The sequence below is a fragment of the Myotis brandtii genome, unplaced genomic scaffold (genome assembly GCF_000412655.1).
Source record: "Myotis brandtii unplaced genomic scaffold, ASM41265v1 scaffold390, whole genome shotgun sequence".
Classification (NCBI taxonomy): domain Eukaryota; kingdom Metazoa; phylum Chordata; class Mammalia; order Chiroptera; family Vespertilionidae; genus Myotis; species Myotis brandtii.
In genome coordinates, this window is record NW_005364954.1 from 335,462 (window position 1) to 362,549 (window position 27,088).

General features: G+C 58.3%; 1 protein-coding gene across 1 annotated transcript in view; it reads left to right on the plus strand.

The window, feature by feature from the left end:
* Nucleotides 1–27,088, plus strand: part of NDRG1 (N-myc downstream regulated 1) — a 56,905-nt gene that overhangs the window by 1,255 nt on the left and 28,562 nt on the right. The window contains exons 2-8 of the mRNA XM_014544982.1: nucleotides 11,591–11,671; nucleotides 13,846–13,881; nucleotides 20,974–21,079; nucleotides 23,091–23,211; nucleotides 23,716–23,778; nucleotides 24,738–24,798; nucleotides 25,461–25,547. Coding sequence (XP_014400468.1) covers nucleotides 11,609–11,671; nucleotides 13,846–13,881; nucleotides 20,974–21,079; nucleotides 23,091–23,211; nucleotides 23,716–23,778; nucleotides 24,738–24,798; nucleotides 25,461–25,547 — 537 coding nt within the window. The 5' untranslated portion in view covers nucleotides 11,591–11,608. The remainder of the gene's footprint in view (nucleotides 1–11,590; nucleotides 11,672–13,845; nucleotides 13,882–20,973; nucleotides 21,080–23,090; nucleotides 23,212–23,715; nucleotides 23,779–24,737; nucleotides 24,799–25,460; nucleotides 25,548–27,088) is intronic.

Genomic DNA, 27,088 nt, shown 5'->3' on the forward strand with positions numbered 1-27,088 from the left:
CAACATACAAGCTCCCCCCGCCCGCCCAATTCTGCTGTCTGTCGCCTCTGCCTCTGTTGTCAGACACCCCTGCGGGCAGCGGCAGCCCCCATCTGTGGCGGGGGAGGGGGAGGTGCCTGGCAGCCGGTGTGGGGCAGCCCTTATCATGGCCAAGACCAACTCTTCACAGATGTCCTGGGCACTTGAGGTTGTTGGGTGCCCTTAGGTTCCTGGGAAAGATGGAATGTTCTAAGACAGTGGTTCTCAACCTCCTGGCCCTTTAAATACAGTTCCTCATGTTGTGACCCAACCATAAAATTATTTTCATTGCTACTTCATAACTGTAATGTTGCTACTGTTATGAATCGTCATGTAAATATCTGATATGCAGGATGGTCTTAGGCGACCCCTGTGAAAGGGTCGTTGGACCGCCAAAGGGGTCGCGACCCACAGGTTGAGAACCGCTGTTCTAAGAGAACCCGGCCGGTGGCCAAGGGGAGGGCTTCAGTCCCCCCCGTACCACACCCGCCGTACCAAGCTTCTCAGCCACCTCGAAGGAACAAACGTCTAAATGCAAACCTTCGTGCTATGAAAACCCGGTTTCAGGGCACACCGTCTAGCCCTGCCTGCTCCTGTTAGCGTCTTTACTAAGTTTCCCGAAGGCGAATAGAAATAAGCAAGGGACAGAGAGAGCAAGCCCAGAGCCTGCCTGCAAGGGGCTCACCAGCCAGGGGAGAAGTGGGGGAGGCACAGACCACAGGCCTGGGTGCCCAGTGCTGGGGTGGCACAGGCTGGGGGCGGGTTAGGGAGAGTCAGGAATTGTGAGACACCTCCGGAGGAACAGGGATCTGGTATCAGGAGTGAAAGCTGGGGTGCCCCTGACCTGTGACCTCCAGGATGAGCTGCAGGAGGGTGAGGAGGAAGGCTGTGCTGGCCGCGCCCTGTCACCTGGCGCCTGGCCCAGGGCCTGGCACGGGGGAGGAGCTCGGGCACTGGATGCCCAGGTGGTCTCCGCGGACAGGACAGCACGGGGTTTGGCTTCTCCTGGGGCAGCCGGCAAGGCCAGGTCTGCCGGCCGTTGCTTGGATCACTTGGAATGGATGGAGCTACACATTCGCACACCTGGCTGGTCCCCCTTCTTCCCATTTTACAGCTGGGGACTGAGGCCCAGTGACAGGGAGCAAGTCGCCAAAGCCCAGGTAGCACTGGAACCTGCCTCTCCAGACCCCGCTCCTGTGGGGATTGGAGGGATTGGAGATGCTATCAGAGGGTAGAAGTCAATCGATCTCGAGGAGTTTCTGTTGAGGAAACGTCCCGGACAGTATGTGGGCGGGTTTCGTGTGTTTCCGTGTGTTTAGTGTACAGCAGGTGTTCTTGAGTCACGAACAGAAGCAGTCTGGCGAGAAAGAGTGCCGCACGCCTCCCGCCTCCCTCCTCCCTCCTCCCTCCTCCCTCGCTACCTGCCCAGGGGTGGCTGCTGGGTCCAGGCTGCCCCCTCCAGGTTGGACTGAAGATCTGATCTGAGCTGGGGCCCCTAGGGTGCCCGGAACCTCCCGGCCTGAGCTGCCTTGGTGTGGATGGGAAGGAAGGGTTCCATTGTGCTTCTCTGATGGGACCCAGCTCCAGGGAACCCCATCCAAGGCATGACTCAAGTTCCCTGAGCCTCCCAAAGGAAGCCAGGGCGATGACTCAGCATCTAATATTCCAGTGGGAGGGGTCAGGGGAGGGGCAGGACATCTCTCTCCAGGTCAGCTGCCGCATCCCCTCACCCCTAATGTCCTCGAAACAGCTCTGGTTCTGCCTCAGCTGCGTTGGCTCCACTGAATGGATGAGCAAACTGAAGCCAGGGCTTTGAAGGGACTCGCCTGTAGCCACGGGGCTCAGAGTGGGAGAGCCAGGCTTTGAACCCAGAGAGTCGGACTTGAAAACCGGTGTTCTTTTCCCTGACACGTTGGGGTGATTGGAGAGCTGCTGGGGTGAGAGGCATAGACAGGCAATTAGGGGCTCGGTGCCTCAGTTTCTTCCCCTGGAAAATGAGAATCATACCCTTGGCCTCATGAGGACGTGTAGTATTAACTGAGTTAATTCATGTTCAAGAGTTGAGAATAGGGCTCAGTCTGTGGGAACACCACGTAGGTTTCTGCCAGTAATTCCCACACATGACCTCAAGGCATCTCCTCGGCCTGCGTCAGGGCTAGGGACCTGGGCCTGTCTTTGGACCATGGACCTGGTGTCCTGGTTCATTGCAAGCTGCCCTTCCTGCCTCCTGGTCTCAGTCTGGTCCCGAGCCTGCCCCTCCTATTTGTCCCTTCTCTCTGCAGCTGACGACAGGGACTGCTGTGTGTCAGGCTCTGTTGCAGACCCGAGGATGAGTTCCCGAACACTGCCTGGCCTCCCGCTGGGCCGGCACAGGCTTGCTGAAGGGGGTGTGCACAGAGGAGGGGGTGCTTGGGTGCCAGTGGAGCCCAATGATGCTCCGGGTGGGTGTCCTGCGAGAAGAGACCTGGGCCCCTGGGTGCCTGCGTTGGCAACACGGAATGGAACAGATTACAGAATTCGGGGCCACCGGCAGGTCTGTGTGGGATCCGGTCTTTGACCTTCCTTCCTGACAATTCCTGCCCACCCCGCCCACCTCTGGGGACCCTTCTGGAGACTTACAGCTTCAGGGGGCGTTCCTCCAACTGAGGTGGGAGCAAACGAGACTCCGTAGCCGTCTGGAATGCCCGTGCCGGAGTTCATCCACTTTCTACTCCCGCCTCCTTAGGCCCGTGGAGACCTCCGAACAAGTCTCACATGTATAGGGACAGCTCCGCTTACAGAGGTGGTGGGGACCGGGCTTTCACACCCAGGGGCAGCTCCGCTTACAGAGGTGGTGGGGACCGGGCTTTCATCCTGTTGCCCCATCCTGAGCCCGGCTCCAACCCCTTGGCTTTGAGAAGGTTCTAGGCAGCCCCTCTGAGTGTGGGTACAAGAGGCATTCTTGAGGATGAGGTCTTTGTAAGGCTCCAGCCCGGGACCTTCACCCTGCCCCCTGTCCACACCATTGCCCGGCTCCCTGCTCTCTCCAGACGCTGTCTGTCCTGCAGACGGGGTTGGGCGCCCTCCGGCTCCCCATGTTGCCTTCCTTGGACCATTCTGGACTGTGTTTCTCTCCTCAACCCCTGGGGCCCGAGGGCCTGGCGCTGAGCAGGCACTCCGAGTGGGTCAGAAGGAAACCTCCATTCGAGAAGGAGAGGCCTCGGGCCACAGTGTTAGGAAAGGTCGGAAGGCCCCCCCCCCCCGGACGGAGGGTGGAAGGGCCATGGCGGGGAGGACGCTGTCGCCGTGGCAAGCATCCCATCTCGGGTCACAGGGTTTGTAGGAAGAATCTGGTTCCACTTCCTCCGCGAACACTGGCCCCGTTTGTGTGCGTTCAACACACTACCTCCCGGGCCGTCCAGCGAGCTCAGCCTTGTCCCCCAGATTCACAGAAAAACCCTGTAGCCTGACCCGTGGCCTCGGCTTCTGGTTATTACACGCGTCTCCTCAGACCAGGGGCAGGGAGGGCCATTGGGATGTTTATAACGTCATTCGCGGGCCATACAAAATGATCCACTTAAAAAGCAGCCTGCGTTATTTGGTCAAACATCTCATTAACTCACCCCTACTGCCTTGGCAGGGCCAGACCACATGGTTTTGTGGGCCTTATGTGGCTGGCTGGTCGGACGTTCCCCACCCCTGCCTCAGACAGTCTGTCAAACAAATCGTTCCTGCTACCTCCTGGCCAGTGTGGCTCAGTGGGTTGAGCTCCGGCCCATGCACCAAGAGGTCACGGGTTCGATTCCCAGTCGGGGCACATGCCCGGGTTGCCCACTCAGTCTCCAATAGGGGGTGTGCAGGAGGCAGCCGATTGATGTTCTTCTTGCATAGATATTTCTATCTCTCTTTCCCTCTCCCTTTCTCTCTCTCTCAAATCAATAAAAAGATATTTTAGAAAAAATTGTTCCAGCTGCCAAAACTCCACCGAGCAGCTACCTGCAGGTTTCGGGGTGGCGCTGCAGAGAAGGGGATGGGCAGTGATGACCACTGACCCTCTGCTTCCTGCTACCTGGGCCCAGACCCTCTCCCCGCCTCTCCGCGGGCCTGGGCTCCGGGGAGCACAGAGGAATGCTGTGCCAGCTCCAGCCTTGCACCCAGGGGACGCGTGCCGTCGGGGCGGCCTGCTGTGCAGCGTTCCTGCTCCGTTCTTGCCACACCAGAGCACAGAGGAATGCCGTGCCAGCTCCAGCCTTGCACCCGGGGGACGCGTGCCATTAGCACGCTCCTGCTGTGCAGCGTTCCTGCTCCGTTCTTGCCACACCAGAGCATTCCTTGAATGCTGCCGAGTTGCAGGCTCCGTGCAAAGCACCGGGCGCCCCGGGAATTCCTGGTCTGGTTGTCTTCTCAACTATCACTGCGTGGACTTTGAGAGCTTATTCTCCACCTTCCTTCCCCGAAACTGGAGGGCGTTCTCGAAGGTCCTAATTGTTGACGAGGTTGATTATATAAGAAGAAACATTGAGAGCCCGGCTGGCGGGGCTCAGTGGTTGTGCATCGCCCTATGAACCAGGAGGTCCCGGTTCCATTCCCGGTCAGAGCCCGTGCCCGGGTTGCGGGCTTGACCTCCAGTGTGGGGTCTGTGGGAGGCAGCCGATCCATGATTCTCTCTCATCATTGATGTTTCTATCTCTCTCTCCCTTCTTCTCTGAAATCAATAAAAAACATATTATTTAAAAAAGAAAGAAAAAGATCTTGAGCGTGAAGGCCCCGAGTTTCAAATGTGCAGAAAGCATCCAGAAACCCGTGAATGGCCCTGCAGCTTGTCGCCAAAACCTCTTTGGCAAAGAAAGGACCGGAGAACATATCCACAGCAAGGTGGGGTGTCCAGGGCGTACCCCAAGGCTGCTTTCCATGAGGCCCATGGGGCCCCGGCCTGTTCTCTGGAACCTTCGGGAAGATGCTGAGCCCCTCTCCCGCTCGTCCTAGAAGCGCCCAGTGAGCTGGAAAGAACTGTGGCTTGGGAGCCGCGTGCTGCGGAGCGGACAGCAGCCGGGCCGGTGCTGCCAGTCACAGTCGATGCCAGTTGTCAGAAATCTCTCTCTGCCTCATTAGAGGACTCCAGGAGGCCGTGGTCCCCCCAACCCCCCCCTGCGCTCCCCCCACACCTGCACCCACATCCTAGGGGCAGTTTTCCATCTTTCCCCCTGGGAAGCAGTCAGGCTTTTAGGGAGTCACGTGGGCCTTTGCTCTTGAGCCTCAGGTCCCCCCCCTCCCCCCATGAGCTGGGATGATGACACCCACCCGCCCGGGCCTCCTTGCAGAATGAAGCCGTGGCCGCTCTTTTAAAGTGTGGAGTTGGCAGTTCCAGGAGCCCTCTGAGTCCTTCAAAGGGAGAAGAGGGAAATCTAAGCGGTGGGCTTTGCCTGAAGCCTGACCTGCTCGTGGCGGCACCCTGGGGACTTTGGAGGGTGGGGGGAGATGCTGGTGAGCCCCTCCTCAGCCCCCCCAGCTCCCCCCAGCTCCCTTCCTTAGAGCATCCTACCTCGGCTAAGGTGGGCGCACAGTGTGTGTGCACATTTACTGCGAGCGGAGGTCATGGTCCTCTGAGCTGTGAGGGTTGTTTTCACCTGTGCCAGCGTGACGCTCAGTGACCCGGGGCACATTTCCTACCGTCTCTGTGCCTCAGTTTCCCCATCCATGAAATGGTGCCTATTTGCTAGGGTTGCTCAAAGGGAGGGCAGAGTTCGGAGACCAGCAAGCCCCACAGAAGTCGCCCCAGTTGCTGGGATCATGGGCGTCCGTGTGGGTTGCTCCTGGGCCAGTCCTGCTGGGGTGGCCGCATCCCGGAGACCCCTGCACGTGTCGGGGATGTTTCTCGGCCGGACACCACCTCTGCCCCCATCTTGGAAGTTCCAGGGGCCCAGGAGGGCTTGCTGAAGAGGGTGTGTGCCCCGAAGTGCCCTAGGTGGGTGCCCCTGGGTGCCTGAGCTGGAGGGAGGCTCCCGTCTCAGACAGCGAGGGGCCTGCGTCAGGAGCAGGACAGGGACTCCCAGGCAGATCCAGGCAGCGCTGAGCTGGGCCGCGCCCTGGCGAGACACCTGTGTCTGGGCCTCTTTGCGCAGCCCTGTCCCGCCTCGGTTTCCATCCGCCCAAGTTTCTCATGGACCATGTGATGCGCGTGGAGCACAGGCTGCCTGTTTTACAGATGGGGGATGAATGCCATGGTCAAAGTCATGTGGCGAGAGGGTGGCGGCGTTCCCACGCCCGACTCCTAAGCCAGGGTTCCCGCTGCTGCACAGTGGCTTTTGAGAATGGCGGGCTGGGTCCCTCTCTTCACAATTCTTCAGCTCTCAGGCGGCCTCAGCGTGCCCGAGGTGCCTCTGCCCGCTGCCCTCCGGTCCTCGGGGTCACGGTCTTGCCTTCTCCCGGCAAATCCCAGGCTTGGCTTCCCCTGGAAGCCAGGAGGCCCAGCTCCTTGCTGACTGTTCCCTGGGCCTGTTGGACTGGAAAGGGATCTGCCCAGCCCCTGGGCCTTCCTTACTCAGGGACCAGCGTCGCTAATGGAGAGGAGACCCCCGAGGTGGCACCTTGGGTCTGATCGTTGAAAACTCATGTGGTGTTTGCCAGGCGTCTTCTGTGTCTCCCCCCGCCCCGCCCCTATCCTTGCTGGATCGCTGTGAGGCTAACGGCGTATAAAACACAGGCTGTGTCCTCATAGATGTCCCTGGTCTCTGAGGCAACCAGGAAGGGAAACTGCACTGGTTAATTAAGCAGCTATTTAGCAGGTTCTATGTGCCAGAGTTTAAGCCCCACTGGTACTCACCGGGAGCAGGATTATTTATGCCCATTTTACAGGTGAGCAAACCGAGGCTAAGAGGTTAGATAACTTGTTGGGAATCACAGATCTAATACATGATGACGGCCAGGTCTGACCCTCCAGTCTTCCCCTAGCTCCTGGCCACCTGCCGCTTATCTGACGTTGGTTTTCTCTGAATTCCTTCTGGGAGGGCAGAGCGAAAGGAAGACGTGGTGATAGGAACCCGTCTGGCAGCTGGCGGGTGACGTGGGCCCCGGTCTTGGCACTGAGTGGGTTTTAGCGGAAGGAGCCCGGGCCGACTAACTCCCTGTCTAGGGGGCCTTCCGCCTGCGCTTCCTGGAGGGACCGCACCATCCACCCTCCTGCTCGGTGGAGCGGGAGGCCCGGGAGGGGACATCTGGGCTCCTACCCACGGCGCTGCATGTGGCCTTGCCCTGCCACCCGGTCTGCTGAATGATGACCTTGGCCCTTTTCAGCCCGACATTCTGGGCTGGGACTTTCCAGGAGGCGGCAGAGGGGGGTGCGGGCACTGGCATCCAGCGCTCGGCCTCAAGCCCAGGGCAGAACCTGCTGAGCCAAGCAGGGCCTTGAGCGGCGGGGGGTGACCCCTGGTGTGGGCGGTGGGGGGGCATCAGCGGAGCAGCCCCAACCAGGTAACCCCCCCACCGCCCCTCCCTCCCAGTGAAGGAGATCAGCGTTGCCTACAAGGCAGTGTCCACGCGGGACCTGCTCCTTCCTGTGGGCCTCCTGGTCTTGGGGTTGTGCATTTGAACCCACAGTGAAATTTCTGGAGGGAGAGCGAGACGAAGCAGTAGAGTGTGACACAGCATAGCGGCCTCTCGTCCAGGCCACCCATCTGTGCTGACCCATCTCAGGATGTGCCTCCAACCCCTGGGACTTCAGCCTCGTCCTCAGAAACCTGCAGCTGGCCAGTGTGTGAGTGTGTGAGAGTGTGAGTGTGTGTGTGTGTGTGTGTGTGTGTGTGTGTGAGAGTGTGAGAGCATGAGTGTGTGTGTGAGAGAATGTGAGTGTGTGTGTGAGAATGTGAGTGTGAGAGTGTGTGTGAGAGTGTGAGTGTGTGTGTGAGTGTGTGAGAGTGAGTGTGTGAGTGTGTGAGTGGGTGTGTGGGCACACGTGATAGAATAAGAGTCAGATCTACCAGATACTCTGCATTCATACAGGAACCGCCCTAGGCCAGTGGTTCCTAACCAGGGCGGTTTTGCCCCCAGAGGGCATTTGGCAAAGTGCACAGATGTTTTCGGTTCTCACCGGGGGAGGGGAAGGTGGGTGTGTGCATCTGGAGGCCAGGGGGCTGCTGACCTGCAGTGTAGTGCCAGCCTCCACCACCAACGATGACCCACCCAGGCCCAGGGTGGGCAGGTTGGGTCGGGGTGGGGAACTGTGCCCTGGAGATATGGCGGTCACAGAGGCCACATCCGCCCCAGCCTGCAGGACAGCGTGGCCTCGTGGGGCAGGCCCGTCAGGATTGGCCCGATGAGTGGGCGGTGCTGGGGGACCCCGGGGCGTACCTGCCCCATGAGATGGGGGCTCCGCGGGCCAGGACCGGGTCTGCTGGTTCGTGGCCATGCCCCCGCTTGTCACATGGTAGGGCCCCGTCCACAAGGCTGTTACGGGTGCTTCGCTCCGTGCTGGGCAAATGAGGGCCTGGCCCAGGAAGCCACGTCTGGATGAGTCACGGTTTGGAACTGAGCTTCCTGAACCCCAGGTTCTTTGAGGCCAGGTCTTGCCTCATGGGGTAGGGGCAGGTGGGAGGGAGGGGGAACCTGGGGCTGCTGGAGAGGGGGCAAGCTTTTTTCCCTGGCTTCATCCAAAGCATGTCTGTTTCCCCACCCCCTTTTTGGGGGGAAGGGTGTATGTAAATCTGTTTTTTTATATTGGAACTTCCTTATAAGATTTGCTTTAGACAAACAGCCTCAGAAATACACGTTTGCAGAGTTCAAGGCAACAGAGATAGGGCAGGTGTTGGCCTTCAACCGGCCCAGGTTGGCAGGATGGGGCAGCCAGCTGTCTCCCTGCCCATTGCCCCGGAGTGGGCAGCCTTGGGCATGCGGGCAGTGACCTAGATGGAGGGCCTGGCCCCGCCCTCCCTGCCCGGGCATTTGCACTCATTAAAGGCAGGCCGTCCCAGGCCTGCAGCGCCCCCACCCCCAGGGACAAAGAGTGCAGAGGCTGCCTCTGCTGTGCTCCGTCTCCCTGCAGGCTCGGGGTCCTGGGGCGCTTCCCGGTGTAACCAGGGTGTCAGCCTCAGCTGTAGGGGCCAGAGGACTCTGCTCGGGGACTGTGCTGTGCCCCTTCGGATGATTAGCTGATCATCAGCATCGTGGTCTCCCCCCACTGGACGCCAGTAGCATCTCCCAGTCATGACACAGGTGTCTCCAGCCCGCCGGCATGGCTCAGTGGTGAGCGGTGACCTGTGAACCAGGGGGTCACGGTTCAATTCCCGGTCAGGGTACGTGCCCGGGTTGCGGGCTCGATCTCCAGTGTGGAGTGTGCAGGAGGCAGCCGATGAGTGATTCTCTCTCACCATGGATGTTCTGTCTCTCTCTTCCTCTCTGAAATCAATAAAAATATATTTAAAAAAAATATCTCCATCACAAGGCTGGGCTCCATGAGCCCCCTCCGGCTCCATACTCAGCAATTCTCAAATATTTAAGGGAGACTGGCCAGTTTTCAGCCTCTGAGTTTAGCCCTAGCTGGTTTGGCTCAGTGGATAGAGCATCAGCCTGCAGACTGAAGGGTCCTGGGTTTGATTCCTGTCAGGGGCACATGCCTGGGTTGTGGCTCTATCCCCAGTAGGCGGCATGCAGGAGGCAGCTGATCAAAGATTCTCTTTCATTGTTGATGTTTCTCTCTCTCTCCCTCTCCCTTCCTCTTTGAAATCAACCAAAATATATATTTTAAAAAAGAGTGAATTTAAACACAGGCCTTGCTATTAAGCTGCATAAACCCTGTTCATCTATTCAGCAAGTGAGTGGTGGCCTCACTTTGCACCTGGTGTAATGCCAGGAGTGTGTGTGAGAATGTGAGAGTGTGAGTGTGTATGGGGCAGGTAGCGATACAATTAGGCTTCCCCTCCTTGGAGCCCACGGGGGTTGGGGGGTGGGGGCTGAAGAAGGCCTGGGAGTTGTGGGGGGCTGAAGAAGGGCTGGGGGTTGGGGGGGGGTGCTGAAGAAGGGCTGCCTGAGCCCGGCCAGGGCACAGTGGCAGACCCCACTCCCACCCTGGGTCCTGTCACTCTCTGCAGGAGGGGTGGCACTGCCTGGGCTTCTGGAAGGCTCTCTAGTCTGTGTAGGCGACGTGGCCGTGGGGCCAGAGTCTCGGGACCACGAACACGCTGAGTTAGCAGGGCTGTCCGACCTCGGCTTTTCATGCCTCCGGCCTCCAGGCTGGCCGCTGCCCAGGAATGCTGGCAAATATAAAACCGACTTTGTTTTCAGAATGTTCTGGAACCTGGACTCCAAAGGCCGCATAAAGGCATTCCTGTGGGGCTGGTTATCGACTGGGGGGAATTATATGGGGCCCAGACCAGAGCGTCGCAGGGGATCTGCCCCCAGAATGCCACGTGTCAGTGCCGGGGCGGGAGGAGGCGGCCGGGCTGTGCTGCCGGCTGACCTCTGAGAGGCCTCGCCAGGAGGGTCCTGGGGGTTCCGGGAGCCGGGCCTCGGACCAGCCCCCCTGGTGGGATTTCAGAGGCTGCGCTCTCTCCGGCGTGGCGCCGTGGGGCCCTGGGGAGCTGGGGGCCTGGGTTTCTGCTCCGGAGCATGACAGTGGAGGGCCTCGCCGGCCTGGTCTTCAGCAGGTTGCCTGGTCGGTCCAGGATGCAGGAGGCCAGGTCTGTGAGCGGGGACCTGGACGCCTGCCGCTTCCTCCCTGTCCCTGCCGCCGGCTGTGGCGCTCACCCTCACTCTGGGACTGTGTGCCTCGCCCAGTGTTGGTGGGGGCTTCACTTGCCTTTATCTGAGAATAAATGTTTATATCTCCAGCTCCCAGACCAAGCTCCCGGGCGTGTGCTCAGTACACGCCCCGCCCAAGCCCGGCTCCTGGGGAGTGGGTGACGGCAGATCCACCTTCTGGGACCCTGTTCCTCACCTCCGTCCTCTGCTCCTGCCGCGCCACAGCCAGTGGGGCCTCCTCTGGCCCCCAACCCCAGCTGCTTTGGCTCCTTTTGTTTGAAAATCCCACCTCCAGCCTGGCAGGCCCCGGGCTGGAGGCTGCCCCTGCTGGGGACACTGGGAGGGTGAAGGAGGAGGAAGTGTGTGCCATGCCTGCACATGGCGGGCCTCCCGTGACCTCCGGTCCCCTTTTGGCTGTCAACCTGGGGATGCAGTTCTCCTTCTAAAATGCAGCGAAAATGTCCTGGGTGGTGGGGGGTCTGGACTGGATGTGAGGACTGGTTCTGAGAATCAATCTGTCTGTTTCATTAGCAACGTGGTGGCGTCCATGAGCCTCAGTTCCTGTCTCAGTGGCAAGGCTGGGATGGTGATGTGGGTATGAGGGCCCTTGTGGCCTGTAGGAGGGGCCTGGTGACCTGTAGGAGGGGCCTGGTGGCCTGTAGGAGGGGTCTGATGACCTGTAGGAGGGGTCTTGTGGCCTGTAGGAGGGGCCTTATGGCCTGTAGGAGGGGCCTGGTGACAGGTGCAGAAGGTAGAAGCTGCGGGGCAGAGTGAGGGCTCGTTTTCGAGCCTCTGATCTGCTTCCTTCAGGAACCATCTCTCAGCAGGAAGTGCTAACCTCCTGGCCTTTGTCCCCTCCCAGGCAGGTGACAGCAGGGACATGTCTCGGGAGCTGCAGGACGTGGACCTGGCCGAGGTGAAGCCTTTGGTGGAGAAAGGGGAGGTGAGTGGAGATGCTCCTGGTCCCCCCATCACATGCACAGTCATACAAGGGCACACGTGTGTGCACAACATGAACACGTACACACACACACGTGTCCACTACTTCCTTGTTTCCACGGGTCTCCTTGTCCAGGTGTGCAGAGGCACAAAGGTACCTGTTCCAGGCCCAGCTCTGGCACTGGGGGCCGGGCCCCTGCCCACAATCTGGGCTTCTCTGCCCACACCTCCCTGATCCCATATGCAAAGGAGGGCCTTGAACTAGAGCTCCTCTAGGCGCCCCCCACCTCTGACATCTGTGGTTCTGGAACATGCGACCGGAAGCCCACTGCCCACAGGCTCTGTCTACCCCCTCGTTTCGAGGTGAAGGTCACACACATCCCCTGGGGCCCGCCTGCCTGGCTTCAGATCCTGTCCCTCACACTCGGCAGCTCTGTCCACCGCTGGCAAACGCGTCAACCTTCATGCTCCAGTTCCCTAGCTTTACACCAGTGACACTGGGACTCATGTCCTGGGGCCACAGTGAGGACGGAGTGGGCTGCTGCCGCCTGGCGCGGAGGAGATAAGCTGTGCGCCTGAGCTCCTGCTGCTACAGCTCTTATCATCTTGTCGGCCAAACCTTTCATGTCAGCCAGGCCTCCCTGGGAAAGAGCCGGCCCTGCCCTGCGGCCGAGCAGGCAAGTCCCTCCTGGCCTGGCCTTTCTGACGTTGGCTTTACATTACGGAAATGCGACGAGCCTTCACATTTGCTGTAGAAATGACGTCGTATTTTAAACCATGTTCCCTTCCCAGCTCTCACTGAGAGGCAACACTGCCTGTGATGATGCCTCTTTTCAAAAATGCAAAGTTCAGGCTCAAAAGTGAAGTTACCCTAAGGCAGGGGTGGGAACCATTTTTTTTGCCAAAGGCCACTTGGATATTTATCACATCATTCACAGGCCATACAAAATTATCAACTTAAAAACTAGCCTGTATTTGGCCAAGCATTTCATGAACTCACCCCTAATGCCTTGGCAGGGCCAGACCCCATGATTTCGAGGGCCTTACACGGCCCGCGGGCCGGACATTCCCCACCCCTGTTCTAAGGTCAACCAAGTGCTTTCCAAGTAGGAATCAGCATGAAGACCAGGTCCTGCGAGCCTGGGCCACCGCGTCCCTCGGGTTCTCTCGTGCTAACAGCAGGATGGGAACTGGCTTCTGGGGTTGTTCCCGTTTGACAGAAGAGGAAGTTGAGTCTCGTGGAGCGTAATATGTCCTCGGTCACGTAGTTACACTGTGGGCGGGGCCTGGAGCCAAGCCAGACCAGCTGCCCGTGGTGAACGGACTGCTCATCGGGCTCCTTGGTGACGCTGGTGTGGCCGCTCTGGTTTAGCTCGGTCGCGTCACAGACTTTCCCTTCTGAGTTTTACGGACACAGACATTCATCTCTGATGGGAGGGGAGCCGCCCGCGTGGGTGGCAGCTGCGTTTAGAAGCTGCCAAACCCTTGTTATGATGGTACATTCAGGGTCTGCAAGCGTGTTCTGTGAAGGGCCACATAGGAACTACCGTAGGCTCTGCGGGCCATACCGTCGTGGCAACCACTCAGCTTCACGATTACGGCATGAAGGCAGCCATAGCAACATGGAAGTGAACAGGCTTGCTGTGTTCCAATGAAACTTTATTTACAAAAGCAGGTGGTGGGCCTTCGTCTGCTGGCCCATGCTGTTCACCGTGCGTGCTCCACATGCGGATAGCTCTGGGGCGAGATGGGCTTTGGGCTGGAAACAGAATTGTAGGACTGAGGGAAATGCGTAGAGGTCTCTGTTCTCCGTGTCCACTCACGAGAGACTGAATTTTAATCCAGAAGACGGGCAGCCAGGGAAGAAATGTGAGGAGAGATTTAAAAGAGTAGCACATGGGTGGAGGTCAGGAGACCAGGTCATAGGTAATTACAGTCTTGTCTCTCACAAGCTTGTGGTCAGCTGAGACCTTCAGATCTTTTTCGCACCGAGGCAGTAGTTAAAAAGGAACCCAGCTAATGTGTCTCCTTTCCTGCCAGACTGTTCTTTGAGATGAAAAGTCTCCCTTTGTGAGGAATTAGGGAGGCTCCGCAGAGGAGGGAGGGTAGATCCAGGCTCAGGCCTTGGAGAAGCAAGGAACCTTGATGAAACTGACCATCTCCCTCTTCTCTCCACAGACCATCACCGGCCTCCTGCAGGAGTTTGATGTTCAGGCAAGTAGAGGCTGTGGACGCCCTCCCCTTCCCACTGTGTTCTCTCTCCCTCCTCCTCCCACTGGTGCGAAGTAGATCATGGTTCAGACACTGGGGGCGAGGGGAGAGGGGGAGCTAGTTTCTCACACTTGGCTCCTCCCTGCAGAGCAGCTGGTTGGAGTTCTGGCCAGGGAAGCCTGTGGCAACAACTCCCCACGGCCCCCTGGACACTGTCGATCTGGGCAGAGCTGTGGGGGGTGGGGGGATAGGGAGCAGTGGGTGGGTTTGGGACCCTGTGATGGGAGGGAGCAGAAGCAGGCTCGATGTTTTCGGTTCTGCCTGGGCTCTGCCCGGGCTTCTCCGTGGCTCACTGGCTCCATCGCTGCTCAGGGCTGGCCTCAGGCGGTGGGAACGGCTGCCTCTTGAGTGTTGTCCAAGAACAAACGTTCAGGACAGTGGGCTGGCTCTCTTGGCTGAGGGGCGGCTCAGAACCTCAGGACCTGTAATTTCTGGACTCAATAGTGATCCCAAAGTTTGGGGGCCCCAGGCTGTGCTGGGCCCTGGGGATGGGACAGGAAGCCTGGACACAGCGGGGCCCTGTGGGCTTCCCAGAGAAGAGGGAGGTCAGGAGCAGATGCAGGCGGATGCACATCACTCAGTCTCCCGCCTCCAGCCCCTCTGAGCGCTGCATCTCCACCATCCATTCTGCTCCCTTTCCCCCCAGACAACTCCCATCTTCCTCCTGGATCCCATATTTCAGTGACTGGCCCACCACCCGTGTCCAGAGGCGGGGCGTCTGGGCATTGCCCTTGGGTGAAGGGGAATGAGTGGCAGAGGGTTTGGGAACGTTGGCTGCTGTGAATAATGGGTGTACAAGTGTCTACCTGAGTTTGATGTTCAGGCAAGTATGGGTTTGCCCTTTCTTGGGTCTTTGATGCAGAGCAAGTTGCTTCACCTCCCCTTGGCCTCAGTTTCCTCATCTGTGAAATGGGGCAAGTCACTCCAATCTTGTTTAAGTGGCGGTGGAGACAGGACAATGACGGCGGGGACCCAGATATGATGTTTCCCACATCAGTGCTGGGTCAGTAACACCCCCTGTCTACTAACTCTTGTGACTGTCTTTTTCCTTCGGGTATGTGTGTGTGTGTGCAGTTAAGTACATATAAAGTGTACCGTCTGAACCATCGTTCAGCGTACACTTCAGTGGGTGGCATTCAATATGCTCACATTTGGGGGCAGCCGTCACCACCACCCATCTCCAGACTCTTCATCTTGTGAAACCTGAAGCTAAATCCCCATTAGACACTACGTCCAAGTGTCTTTCCCTGCAGTCCCTGGCAACCGCCATGCTGCTGTCTGTCGCTATGATGTTGAGACTTTAAGTGTCTCACGTAAGTGGAATCCCACACCATTTATCACTTTGTGGTTGGCTCCTTTCACTTAACGCAGTGCCTTCAGGGCCCATCGGACTGCAGCACGTGTCAGAGCTTCCTTTCCTGGGAGGCTGGCCGATACTTCACCGTGTGGATGGGCCACAAGGGGTCATCCACTCCTCTGTCAGTGGGCGCTCGGGCTGCTTCCACCTTCTGGCTGCTGTGACTAATGGGTGGACAAGTACCTCGCTGAGTCCCTGCTTCTGATTCTCTTGGGTACATGCCGGGAAGTGGAATTGCTGGGTCATGGGGTTAGTGTCGATTCTTGCCATCTTGGTTATTGATTTGGAAACTGGAACACATCGTTTTTCTGTTCCCTGGGAAGATCGTTCCTCACTTTTGTGTTGTTCTTGACAGTTTGCAAAGCCCAGCGCTGAGTTCCCGTCCTCGGGCACAGGTAGCTGGTAAGCAGAGTCCAGCCTTCAGGTTGGCCTCCCGGGGCAGGGAAGAGTCAGGATGAGGTCCGCCCACATTGGGTACCCGCCTGGGCTGAGCCCTCTCAGTTAATCCCAGCACCGTCCTGTGAAGTTGGGGACATTTTTGTCCCTTTAATAAATGTCTGCTTTAACCTGCTTTCTAGACTGAGAGCTCAGCGTTAGTGAGCATGGAACGTACCCCAAGCTTCATTCTGAGTGTGTCACACCTTTTGCTTGAAATGAATCTTATACCCATTTTACAGGTGAGAACCTGAGGCACGGAGAGGTCAAATCACTGGCCTGAGGTCTCAGGGTTGGGAAGGGGTAGGGCTGGGGTGTGAACAAGCCGTGTGCTTGGCTGAAATCACTCCTCTGACTCCCTAGGAGGGGGCGGCAGACACACACATGAAAAATTAAGTGAACAAGACAATTCCAGCTCCCGTAGGGCGTGGAAGGTGACAGAACGGCCGACGTGGTGCGGGTGGCCTTAGGTTGAGGGTCGGGAAAGGCTTCTGGAGGAGGTGACATTGAACCGAGACCCGAATGACAGATGGAGCCAGGCACGTGACCCGAGAAGATTAGGGATGGTCGGTCCATGCAGAGGCTACAGCACGGGAAGGCCCTCGGCTGGGTTTGGAGCCAGCCTGGGGGGCGGGTGGGGAGTGAGCTCTCCCTGCAGCTGTTCATGGGCGCAGCCTTCCCGAGGAGTCACAGCTTTGAGCTGAACGTGGCTGCTGAGGGACGCCTTGTCAACGCCAGTCCCATCTTTGTATAAAACAGTGTTGCTTCCGGTTTGGCTCCCAGATGGGGCTGACTCATGATATTTGTGGAAGTTCCCCCGGATTTCCAGGAGTTTCCAACATCTCGCCTGTGGGTCGCGTAGGGTTTCCCTCGGAAGATGCTACACCATGTGAGACTGGTGTGCTCTGTGCGCTTACCGGGGACTGCTCACAGCGCTGGGGGCAGAGAGGAGCCCTGGTCAAGGGAGGCAGCGAGGGCCGCCAGCCCAGGGACAAAATGACAGTCGCCTGCCCGCTAGGACGTTGGCGTCCTCTGATGCGTCAGGCCAGGCTTTCCCCGGCTCTCCTGCTGAGTCATTCGGGACTTGTACCATCACCCCTCCTTTACAGATGGGGAAACTGAGGCTCACGCATGGCCTCAGTGAAGGGTCCATGGCACCCTGCTCTGCCTGACCCACCCTGTTCTCTCACCCACGATGCGTCACTGCAGTGTGACACGGGAGGGCCCAGCTGGGCCTGAGGGCCTAGACCTCAGCTCACCTCTGCTCTTCCTATCAAAGCCCCTCTGCCCAGGCAGGCCCCCTGCACAGAACTCGGATGGACTGATGCTCACCGTCTGAGGGGGAGCTGGTGTGGACTGGAGTCCAGACGCCTTCATGGGGACCTGCTTACATCTATTCCTTCAGTAGCTTCTCACGGCCCATGGAGACGGCCCCGTCTGGCCCGTGCCTTGGGAGTCGAGTTTAAGGAGTCAGAGTGGCCTCACTGGGTGTGTCTGAAAGCAGCCAACGTTACTTCTTGAAAAATATTTGGTGCCGATGCAGGCGGACTCGTTCTTCCTTCCCCAGAGTAGTCAAGGATGGATGTACACATGACTCAGAATAGACAACATATGGTAGCCCACAGCCCAGCGGCAGCGGGACGCTGCGGGCGGGTCCTCGCCCAGTGGCTGGGTGGCCTGTCTCAGAAGACGGCGCAGCCGCCGGAGCAGATGGCCTCTTGCCTTATCGCTCCCCGGCTGACATCACCATGGGGTGGGCTGTTTGTTTTGGCCTGGGTGACGGTTTAAGGCAAATCGATTGGTGCCCGGGCCTGTGAGTTCTGCCGGTTGCTCCCAGGACCCCGGCTTGGCCCCTGGGAGCGCGGGCCTGGGTGGGCTGCTGGCCAGGGGTGCCGTGGCCGCAGGAAGGACGCCTGTGATCTGGTTTTGCCGAGACCGTCTGGCGTCAGGTTCTGGGCAGCTGTGTTTGCCAATTTGATGAGGGGAGTCGGTGGGAGTATTTGGGTTCCAGCTTCTTTTCTTCGGCTGGAATTCTAGAATCCAAGCGTCCCCAAGCTGGCAGGTGCTGTGTGACTCAGCCCTCCCCCTCTGCTCCAGGTGGGGGGCTTTGTGGAAGGCCCCCAAGGGAGGGAGGGAGCGAGGGAATATTTGCATCCCACTCATCCCTCAGGCCTTGCCTGCCAAGCGGGAGGTGCCAGACCCGTTTGGAGAAAGTTGCCAAGAGGATCTGTCGAGCTAGTCCTCCATTTCGGCTCCTCCGACTCCTAAATCTGCAATAAACACGGGAGCCCTTTAGCTGGTGTCTGTGCCCCAGAAACCGGGCTGACCTCTCTTCCTGCATCGTCTCCTGTAATCCGTAACCGCCCTTCACGGGAGGAATTACTGCCGTCTTCATGTTATAGCTGAAGAGCCAGGCCCAGAGAGGGCTTAAGGGATTTGCTCAGTGTCACTCAAGGAGGAGACAGATGATGCAATCGGACCCGGTCTCCGCGTCCGGAGCCAAAGTCCATGTAACCAATGGGGGGCGGGGCGGCAGCGTGGGGAACAGCATCCGTCACTTTCCCGGTGCAGTGGCTGCTTCTAATTCCTTCCACCTGGATCTCTCCGTGTTCTGATGGTCTGATTTGATTTGGTTTCCATGGAATCTGTTTGCATCTCACCAGGGCCCTGCTGGCAGGGAGCGGAGTTCCTGCGGTGGAGGGAGCGAGCGGAGGGGCTGGGGCAGGAGGGCGGTGGGCAGTGTCCGCGGAGGTCTGGCGCCTCTCTGGACGGCCCTGTCTGGCGGAACTGGGCCAGGGGGCCACCTGATCCCTTTGGGGGCCGGGTGGGGTGGGGAGGCTGATGTCCTTCCCTTCACTTGGAAGCAGATCCGCTCCCGGGGAAAAGGGCAACGGTGACCTTTTCCTAATTCCTCGCTTTCCACACAGTCGCTGCTTGTTTTCCCGCCCACTGGCTGAAGCGGGGCAGGAGTCAGAGGCCTGGGCATCCTCCACCCACCCTTTCCCGGCCCCCCCTCTGCGTCCTCTCCCCCAGCCCCACTTCCTAGGAAGTCGCTGGGACTTAGAACGAACCCCGTGGCAGATGGGGGTGGCGCTCATCTGGGTCAAGGCAAAGCCAGCTGCGCCTCCTCCACCCTGCTCAGCGGTGTCCTGTGTCCTTGTCCGGCACACCTGTGGCACGTTCCGCAGTGTGGGCCCGGTGAAACCAGCTGCGCCTCCTCCGCCCTGCGGTGTCCTGTGTCCTGTGTCCGGCACACCTGTGGCACGTTCCGCAGTGTGGGCCAGAGGCAGGTTTGGGGGGCAGCGGAGGCTAGGCCTCTACCCTGTGTGCCCGTGTACCCCAGGGCGTGCCCGGGGCTACCAGCTTCTCGGGGACGCTGGGGAGACACAGAGCCATCCACAGCCCCATCCGGGGGGACCTGCCTCGGTGCGTCCCTTTCTAGGGAGTCACAGTGCACGGGACTCATTAAAGGTCCCTTGTCTTCCCGGGCACCCGGCACAGTGTGTGGAACAGATGTCAAAGGCCCAGGCTCTGCCCAGCCAGTGTGGCTCAGCGATTGAGCGTTGACCTATGAACCAGGAGGTCACGGTTCAATTCTCGGTCAGGGCACACGCTCGGGTTGAGGGCTTGATCCCCTGTGTGTGGGGATAGAAACCAATGATGTTTCTATCTCTCTCTCCCTCTCCCTTCCTCTCTGAAATCAATAAAAATACATATTTTTTAAAGGCACAGGCTCTGGACTTGGGCGGTCTCGGGTTCAGACCCCGCTGCACCATCTAGCTGTGTGGCCTGGGGAAAGTTGCTTACCCTCTCTGGACTTCCGTCTCCTGGGGACAGTCAATACTGAATGGATCCCGAGCACCTGCTGTGAGCAGGAGGCTTTGCCAGGCCCAAGGGGGGGTGAAGGGGTGGGGGGAGGTGGGGTGTGTGTAACTGAGCAGGCCGAGGCAGCCCAGCCTCTCAGAAAGACTCGCTTCGGGCTCCACAGCTGTATAAGTTCAAGGCCTCCCAAGTGATGAGTCAACATCTGTTACTCACCCCCACCCCTGGGGGCTGCCAGGGACAGACATCCTTGATGCCAACCTGGGCTGGGCGTCCCATACCTGACACCAAGATGGTGCCCAGGCCACCAGGTACTGAGAATGCCCTTCCCGCCAGGCCCCAAGCTCACCTCCTCTGCTCAGGAACCTGGAGGGTAGGAGGGGGCGTGGCTCACTGTCCTGTTACAGGTGCTGACCAGGCTCAGGGCTGTGGGAGGGTGGCATTGGGTTTGAACCCTGGTGTCCCAGGCTGGTGGGGGCCTGCCTGGCCAGGCCTATTGTTAGAGGGCGCCCTGGGGTCAGCTGGGGAGACAATGGAGAGTGTGGCCCCCACAATGGACCATTGTTCCTGCAGCAGCTTCAGGGCCGGGCTGGGCGGGCAGATGATCCCCGGCCCCCACTGGGGCTGGGCCTTTGCTCCAGGGTCTGGGTTTTTCCAATGTTTCCGCAGCAGGAGCGCAGGGCTGGGCACGGAGGAGATGTGAGGGGGTCAGGGCGTCAGGCAGGCTCCGAGCTCAGTGGCCCAGGAGCACCCCTGGGCTGGGGAGCTGGGGTTCCCCATGCTGTGCCCTGTTTACCCCCATCAACATCAGGTCATAAGCACGCAGGCTTCCCCTGCCACACTGTGAGGCTCCCTTATGGCCCACTTCCCACAGGCAAGGGCCCGGGGAGAGGTGTCCCCTTTACCAGCGTCAGGCCTGCCTGCCTTGGGGCCTCACAGGGCGGCCCAGGGAGCCCGTCACTCTGCCTGGGACTTGAAGAAAGAGGGTTCTTGTTAAAAACAGAGATGCCCTTTCCTGCTCTGGTGGGGGGGAGCCTGGGAATTGGGATTAATCCCTCCCTCCCTCCCTCCCTTCCTTTCTTCCTTCCTTCCTTCCCCATGTCCCTCAGATGGACAGCCATGGCTTCCACAGGATGGGAGCCTACCTGGTCCCCTCAGCCCAGCCCCGCAGCCCCTCGCGGGTTAAACCTCTTGCTCTCCATTGGCTACTGCCCCTCCCCCTCCCTCCCTGACCCTTGGGCAGGGCTCTCTGGACCTCGCTTTGCCGCCTGAAGCCCAGTGCTCTCCTGACCAAAGGCAAGGCCCTGGCCGCGTCCTCAGAAGCCGTGTTCTAGGCCGGGACTCTGGTGTCCCGTCCGGTTTAAGCCACGCCGACCTGCACGCCCCGCATGACAACCCCTCCGCCTGCTGTCTTTCCCCAGGAGCAGGACATCGAGACTCTGCATGGCTCCATCCACGTCACGCTGTGCGGGACCCCCAAGGGAAGCCGGCCCGTCATCCTCACCTACCACGACATTGGCATGAACCGTACGTTCTGGGCCCTGTACTGCCAGAGGGCCGCTCCCGCCCAGGTCGGGGCGGGGGGCTAGGAAGGGCGGGTGGCAGGGAGCCCGGCTGCCTCCCTCTTGCTGGGCCTTCCCGGAGCTATTCTGGGAAGAACTCTTGCCACAGACTAGAAGATTCTAGAATGCAGTGCCCAGAGGCCCGGAGTTGTCTGTGTGCCAGGAGCTGCTGGGAACTCAGGGAGCCCCCCACCGTCCATCTGTGTGACAGTGACCTCTTTTAATGAAGAATACAATGGTTTTCAGTGTTTGAAGAGTTGTGCAACCATCATCACAATCCATTTATGCACAGTATTACTCCAAAAAAAAAAATCCTGTTGTCTTACCTTTCACCCCAATTTCCAACACCCCCAGCCCCTGGCCACCACTGTCTACTTCCTGTCTGGAAGCATCTGCCCGTGCTGTCATTTTAGAACAATGGAGTCACACAACACGTGGTCTTCCGTGACCGGCTCCTTGCACGCTGTTTTCACGGCTCATCCACGTAGCACATGCCAGGACGCTGTGTCTTTTGCCGAGTGACTGTCCATTGTGCGGAGAGGCGGCGTTTGTTGCCCACTCTTCAGTTGTGGACATCGTTGCTTCCTCGTCTTGGCCCTTGTGAATACTCGGCTGTGAATGTTTAGACTGAATTTCCAAGATGTTACCCCTCTGGGTTCCCCATGTTCCACAGACGGGCATGGCCATGACGCAGAATAGAGCGACTCTGTGTTAACGTGACGCAGATGGCGGTGTGTTAACGCCCTGTGATGGTTCGGAAGGCACTTGCAGGCCGTCCTGGCCCAGTCATCTCTGTAAACTTGCACGTGGCAAGCCGAACACTTGCTCGATTTTTGATTGACAGACGGCCTAATGTACCTCCCCCTACAGTTTATTCATACCCTTGAGGCTGGAGCTGGTGTCAGTCCCTGAAAACCATTGATGTTCTTCACCCTCACGTCTCTTACCTCACTTCTTCCCGGGTGTCCCCCGGGGCCATTATGTGTCAGCTGCTTGCTAGGTACTTTGATAGAGGTCACCTCCGTTCACCGCACCCCGGTGAGGGGATGGAACTGCATGTGGTGTGATGCACCCCGTTTTAGAGAGGCTCAGGGGTAGAGTAAGCCAACAGCTGTAGCAAAAGACCCAGAACTTCTGCGGCTTCATCCCATATACGATATTCCTCCCTCATTTAACAAGTCAGTGGGCGTTCGCTGTGGCCCCTTCCACGTGGTGGTTCGGGGACCCAGGCTCCTTCCAGCTGCGGCTCTGCCATCCCCCAGAGCCCCAGAGGCCTCTGCTGGCTCCTCTGCATCTGGCAGGCAGATGACAGAAGAGAGAGAAACCCAGAGGATTGGGGAGCAGGTGTTCCAGGGAAGCAGCAAGCATCACAGGCTATTGGCCAGAACCCGATCACGTGACCGCCTCTAATTACAAGGGAGGCTGGGAAATGTAGTCCAGCTGTGTGCCCAGGAAGAAAAACTGGCCATCTGTGCTTCAGACTCTCAACTGTTAGGAGACTCATCCACAGTCATATAGGAAGTGGGAGGTCTGTGCTTTATCGCCTATGCTCCTCCTCCCTGTTTGAAAAGCTCCTGTGTCCCCGATGTGAGAGTTTAGGGAACCCAGGGAGAAAGACAATGTCAGTGGAGTAACCCCCCCCCCCTCCTGCTGGGGCCATGATGGCCATGAGTGACTGGGAAGAAGCAGGAGGCCCCTTCTGGGGTTAAACTGGAAGATCATCCACCAGGGGGTACAGTACGGTTTATGGACTGTCTCCACCTCCCCACGCACTCCCTTGCCGTGGCCTGTTCTTTCCTTTTATCACCACAGGAAAGTGGGACAGGGGAACAAAAGATGGGCGTCCTTGCTGTGAGTCCATTTCCTTCTGCTGAATAGGAGCGAAACAAGCAAACATGCACGCGCTTTGCAGGGAGCAAGCCAGCTCATTCCATCCTCACTCACCCCTCTCCTGTCCCCCCTCGCCCCCCACGCAGACAAAACCTGCTACAACCCCCTCTTCAACTCTGAGGACATGCAGGAGATCACCCAGCACTTCGCCGTCTGCCACGTGGACGCCCCTGGCCAGCAGGACAGCGCGGCGTCCTTCCCCTTGGGGTGAGTGGGGAGCCTCGTGCCCCAGGAGGGGGAGGAAAGCCTTGCAGGGTGGAAGCAGGTGGTGGGGGAGGCGCTAGACTGGCTCTTCATTTTTTTATTGCGATAAAATATATACTCTTCCGTGGAGCCAAGCCTCAGTGACAGTTATAATCTTTATATGGGGGGAGAGCATAGCAACCCCATCGAGTTGTCGCAGGGATTAATCGAGCTTACAAAGCTCACCAAATGCTTGGGGTGGGGCCTGGCACACAGGAAGCACTCGTAAAGGCTTACTTTACAAAGAGGAAGGTTGAGAAAGAGGGATGGAGACATTCTTGCTCATCAGAAAAGGTTGTGTACCCTGAGGGGTGTTCGCAGTGAGGGCCACAGTGGGGCGCTGTGGGGCGTCGGCACACCTGGGCCAGGTTGCCCATGGTCCCTCCCATTCCAGCCTGTTCCTGTTGACATTGTTAATTTCCTCAGGGTCTGGGCTCTCGCTAACTCCTCTGTGTGGCTTCTCCCAAGGTACATGTACCCGTCCATGGATCAGCTGGCCGAGATGCTGCCGGGAGTCCTCCACCAGTTTGGGTAAGAGTGAGGGATCCGCTCCCCCCCGCCCCCCACTTCCTCCACCCCAGCCTGCAGGGAGAGCGGCTTCCCGCACCTGCTTTTCCTCTAGCCTCCATCTGGCCTGACCCCGACATAGGCTGCAGTTTAAATATATTTTTATTGATGTTAGAGAGGAAGGGAGAGGAAGAGAGAGATAGAAACACCAATGATGAGAGGGAATCATGGGCTGCCTCCTGCACGCCCCACACTGGGGATCGAACCATGACCTCCTGCTCATAGGTCGATGCTCAACCACTGGGCCACGCCAGCTGGGCCAGGCTGCAGTTTAAAGCTCAGGGGAGAAATGCACTTGGCTCACTGTCCTCGCTGATTTCCGCTTCCTCTTTATTCCCACTGCTTCCTGCGAGCGGGGCTTTTCTCCTTGAGTGATGACATCACCTGATGCCAGGCACCCCCCATCCTTTCCTGCTTTCTCTTCTTTCATTGTTTTCTCTTTCCAATGGAACGTTCTGGGTTGCCTGAGCCCTTAGCTCCTCTCTCTCCAGGCCCTTCTTCCACCAATGCTCATTTCCTTCTTACGTGAGCCTTTGGTGTGATGATGACACCTCAGACTTCTTGCCCGGTTTATTTTCATGCCAAGTTTTCGAATCCAAAATAAAGCTTAGGAGCGGGAAGAAGCGGGAAGGTCTTCCCGTAAATGCCGGGCGGTCAGGAGAGAAGGGGGGAAGTGGGACCAGTCCTTCAAGGTCACGGCCTTCTGGGAGTCCATAAGGCGTGATGCATCTCAGGTCTGGAGGGCCCAGCAGGCCAGCGGTCCCCATGTTGTCTCGCCTGCTAGCCTTCCTCAGTGGCAACCCGGACAGACCCTGGGGGAGACGAGGTTCCCCGGGGACAGGGCGTGGGGGAGGGCGTGAGGGTGCTCAGGGCTCCTGGCGCTCACATCTTCCGTGACATCAGCTTTTAATTTCTGCTTCCAGGGTGAAGAGCGTCATTGGCATGGGGACCGGGGCTGGCGCCTACATCCTCACTCGATTTGCTGTGAGTTCTTGGGCATTTCTAAAAAATTATGTTTTAAGTAAAATTAATTCAAGGTGAAGGAGGAAAATTGGACAAGCATCAAAAATCCCCAGAGGGAAAAATAAATGACCCATCATTCCATTTCCCAAGGGAGAACCATAGTTGTGTGGTCCAGAGTTGTGCATGTGTGTGCGGTGTGCATGCATGTGTGTGTGTGTGTGCACGTGCATGTGTGTGTGAGTTTGTGTGCACGTACATGTATACGGTGTGTGTGTGTGTGTGTGTGTGAGCTTTTTTCTGCACTGACCTGCCAGCCTAGTCGTATTCTTCCATCATCGGCTTTGCTCACTCACGTGTGTGTGATGTGCGTGCATGTGTGTGTGTTTGTGTGCACGTACATGTGTGCGGTGTGCGTGTTTGTGTGTGTGTGTGTGTGTGAGAGCTTTTTCCTGCACTGACCTGCCATCCTAGTCGTATTCTTCCATCATCGGCTTTGCTCACTCAGCAGCCGGCTGTGGCAGGTCCCCTTATGCGCCTCCTTGGGGGCTGGAGCCTCTGAGAGCAGCATGTGCCCTGGGGCCACGCGAACCCTCTCCCAGTCCTGCTCCCTCTCTGCTTTGACGTGTGAAGTTCACGCTGTCTCAGGTTGCCGGGCTGTCTCTCACCTCGTGTCTGAATTGCAGCTGAACAACCCCGAGATGGTGGAGGGCCTGGTGCTCATCAACGTGAACCCCTGTGCCGAGGGCTGGATGGACTGGGCGGCCTCCAAGGTGAGCCTGGGCCGGGCCGGTGGGGTCCCGAAACGCAGGGACTGGGAGCCCTCACCCCGGCCCCGGGGATTGTGGGACTGAGACCCCGCCTAGTGGCACCCTTTCCTGCGACTCCCCACCCCCAGAAAGAGAGCAGGTTCCTCTGCTTTGCTTAGAACAGTGCATGACCCCAGACATCTGCCATCGGGCACCCGTAGACAGTGCAGGCCAAGCCAGCAGGGTCAGGGTCCCCGGGCCGGCTCGGACCAGCATCGTCTGGGTAGGAGTCTTTGCCGGGGACTGAGAATCGGCTGGGCTTTTCTCAAAATGCTGAGAATGGAAAGATGAGCAAGACCAACACCTCTCAGCCCAGGACCCTCCTATTCCTAATGAAAAAGATGTGCGTTTGGTACTGACACTATGCCACTCAGTGTGACGACAATAATAATTAGCTAGCATGTAGCAGGGGTGGGGAACCTCCAGCCCACCGGCCCTGTAAGGCCCCCGAAATCATTTGGTCGGGCCCTGCCAAGGCATCAGGGGTGAGTTAATGAAATGTTGGACCCTGTATCGCAGGCTAGTTTTTAAGTTAATAATTTTGTGTGGCCTGTGAATGACGCTATGCATATCCCAGTGGCCCTTGGCAGGGAAAGGGCCCCGCCCCTGGATGGTTACCAGGTGCTAGTTCTGCTCCCTGTTGCTATGTGTGCCTGGCCTGTTGAATCCTCCTGGGACCTTCAGGAGGTGGGGCTGTCATGCCGTTCACAGAGGGGGAAACTGAGGCTCCCCGTGGGTAAGGAGGCTGTGCAGAAAGAGAACTGGCTGACTGGAGAGCCCTGGGCCTCCCCGCCTCCTCCCCAGGGCTGCGCTCACAGCTCCCAGGCAGCAGGTGTCCAAGGCCCACCCCCACCCCAGTGCCGCCGGGCTGGGCATAGAAGGGCTGGGCACGTCCCTTCCTGGACACGGGGGGCCCTCATTGTCTCGGGAAGCTCTGCTCTGGCTGGTGGCCTAGGGTTCCTTGTTTATTTAAAAATGATGATTGTTTTTTTCATAAAAGCCCCTGTATTTGCCAAGGAGATGGGGAAACCGTTCTAATTGAAGCAGGACAGAGCCTTTTAACCAGGGGTGATCCTGGCGTCTCATTTTGACCGTGTATTTTTGCCAATGTTGGGGTGGCCGGCAGGGACAGGAAGATGAAAGGGGTCGTGCGCCTCCCCCTCCTCCCACCGCGTCCTGGCCGGCCAGCCTGATACTGCATTTCTCCCTGGAGCACTGGGCCAGCAGGCGGGAGCCCTTCCCTCCGGCCTGCGTGACATTTGGGAGCGGAACACACTCCCTGTTTTTTATTTTATTTTCCAGCAAAGGAAGTGACATTCTACTCAGCCAGTTTGGCTCCTGGGTAACTGCTCTGAGCCAGACGTAGAGGGCTGGGGACATCAGCCATTGGCTGCGTGCAGCCTGAGGAATGTTTGTGGGGTTTTAATATCTGCACCATATCCTTCCTTTTTGACCCCAGCCCTGGAGAAAAAAGATCTACATCAGAGGTCTACTGTAAGTCAGGC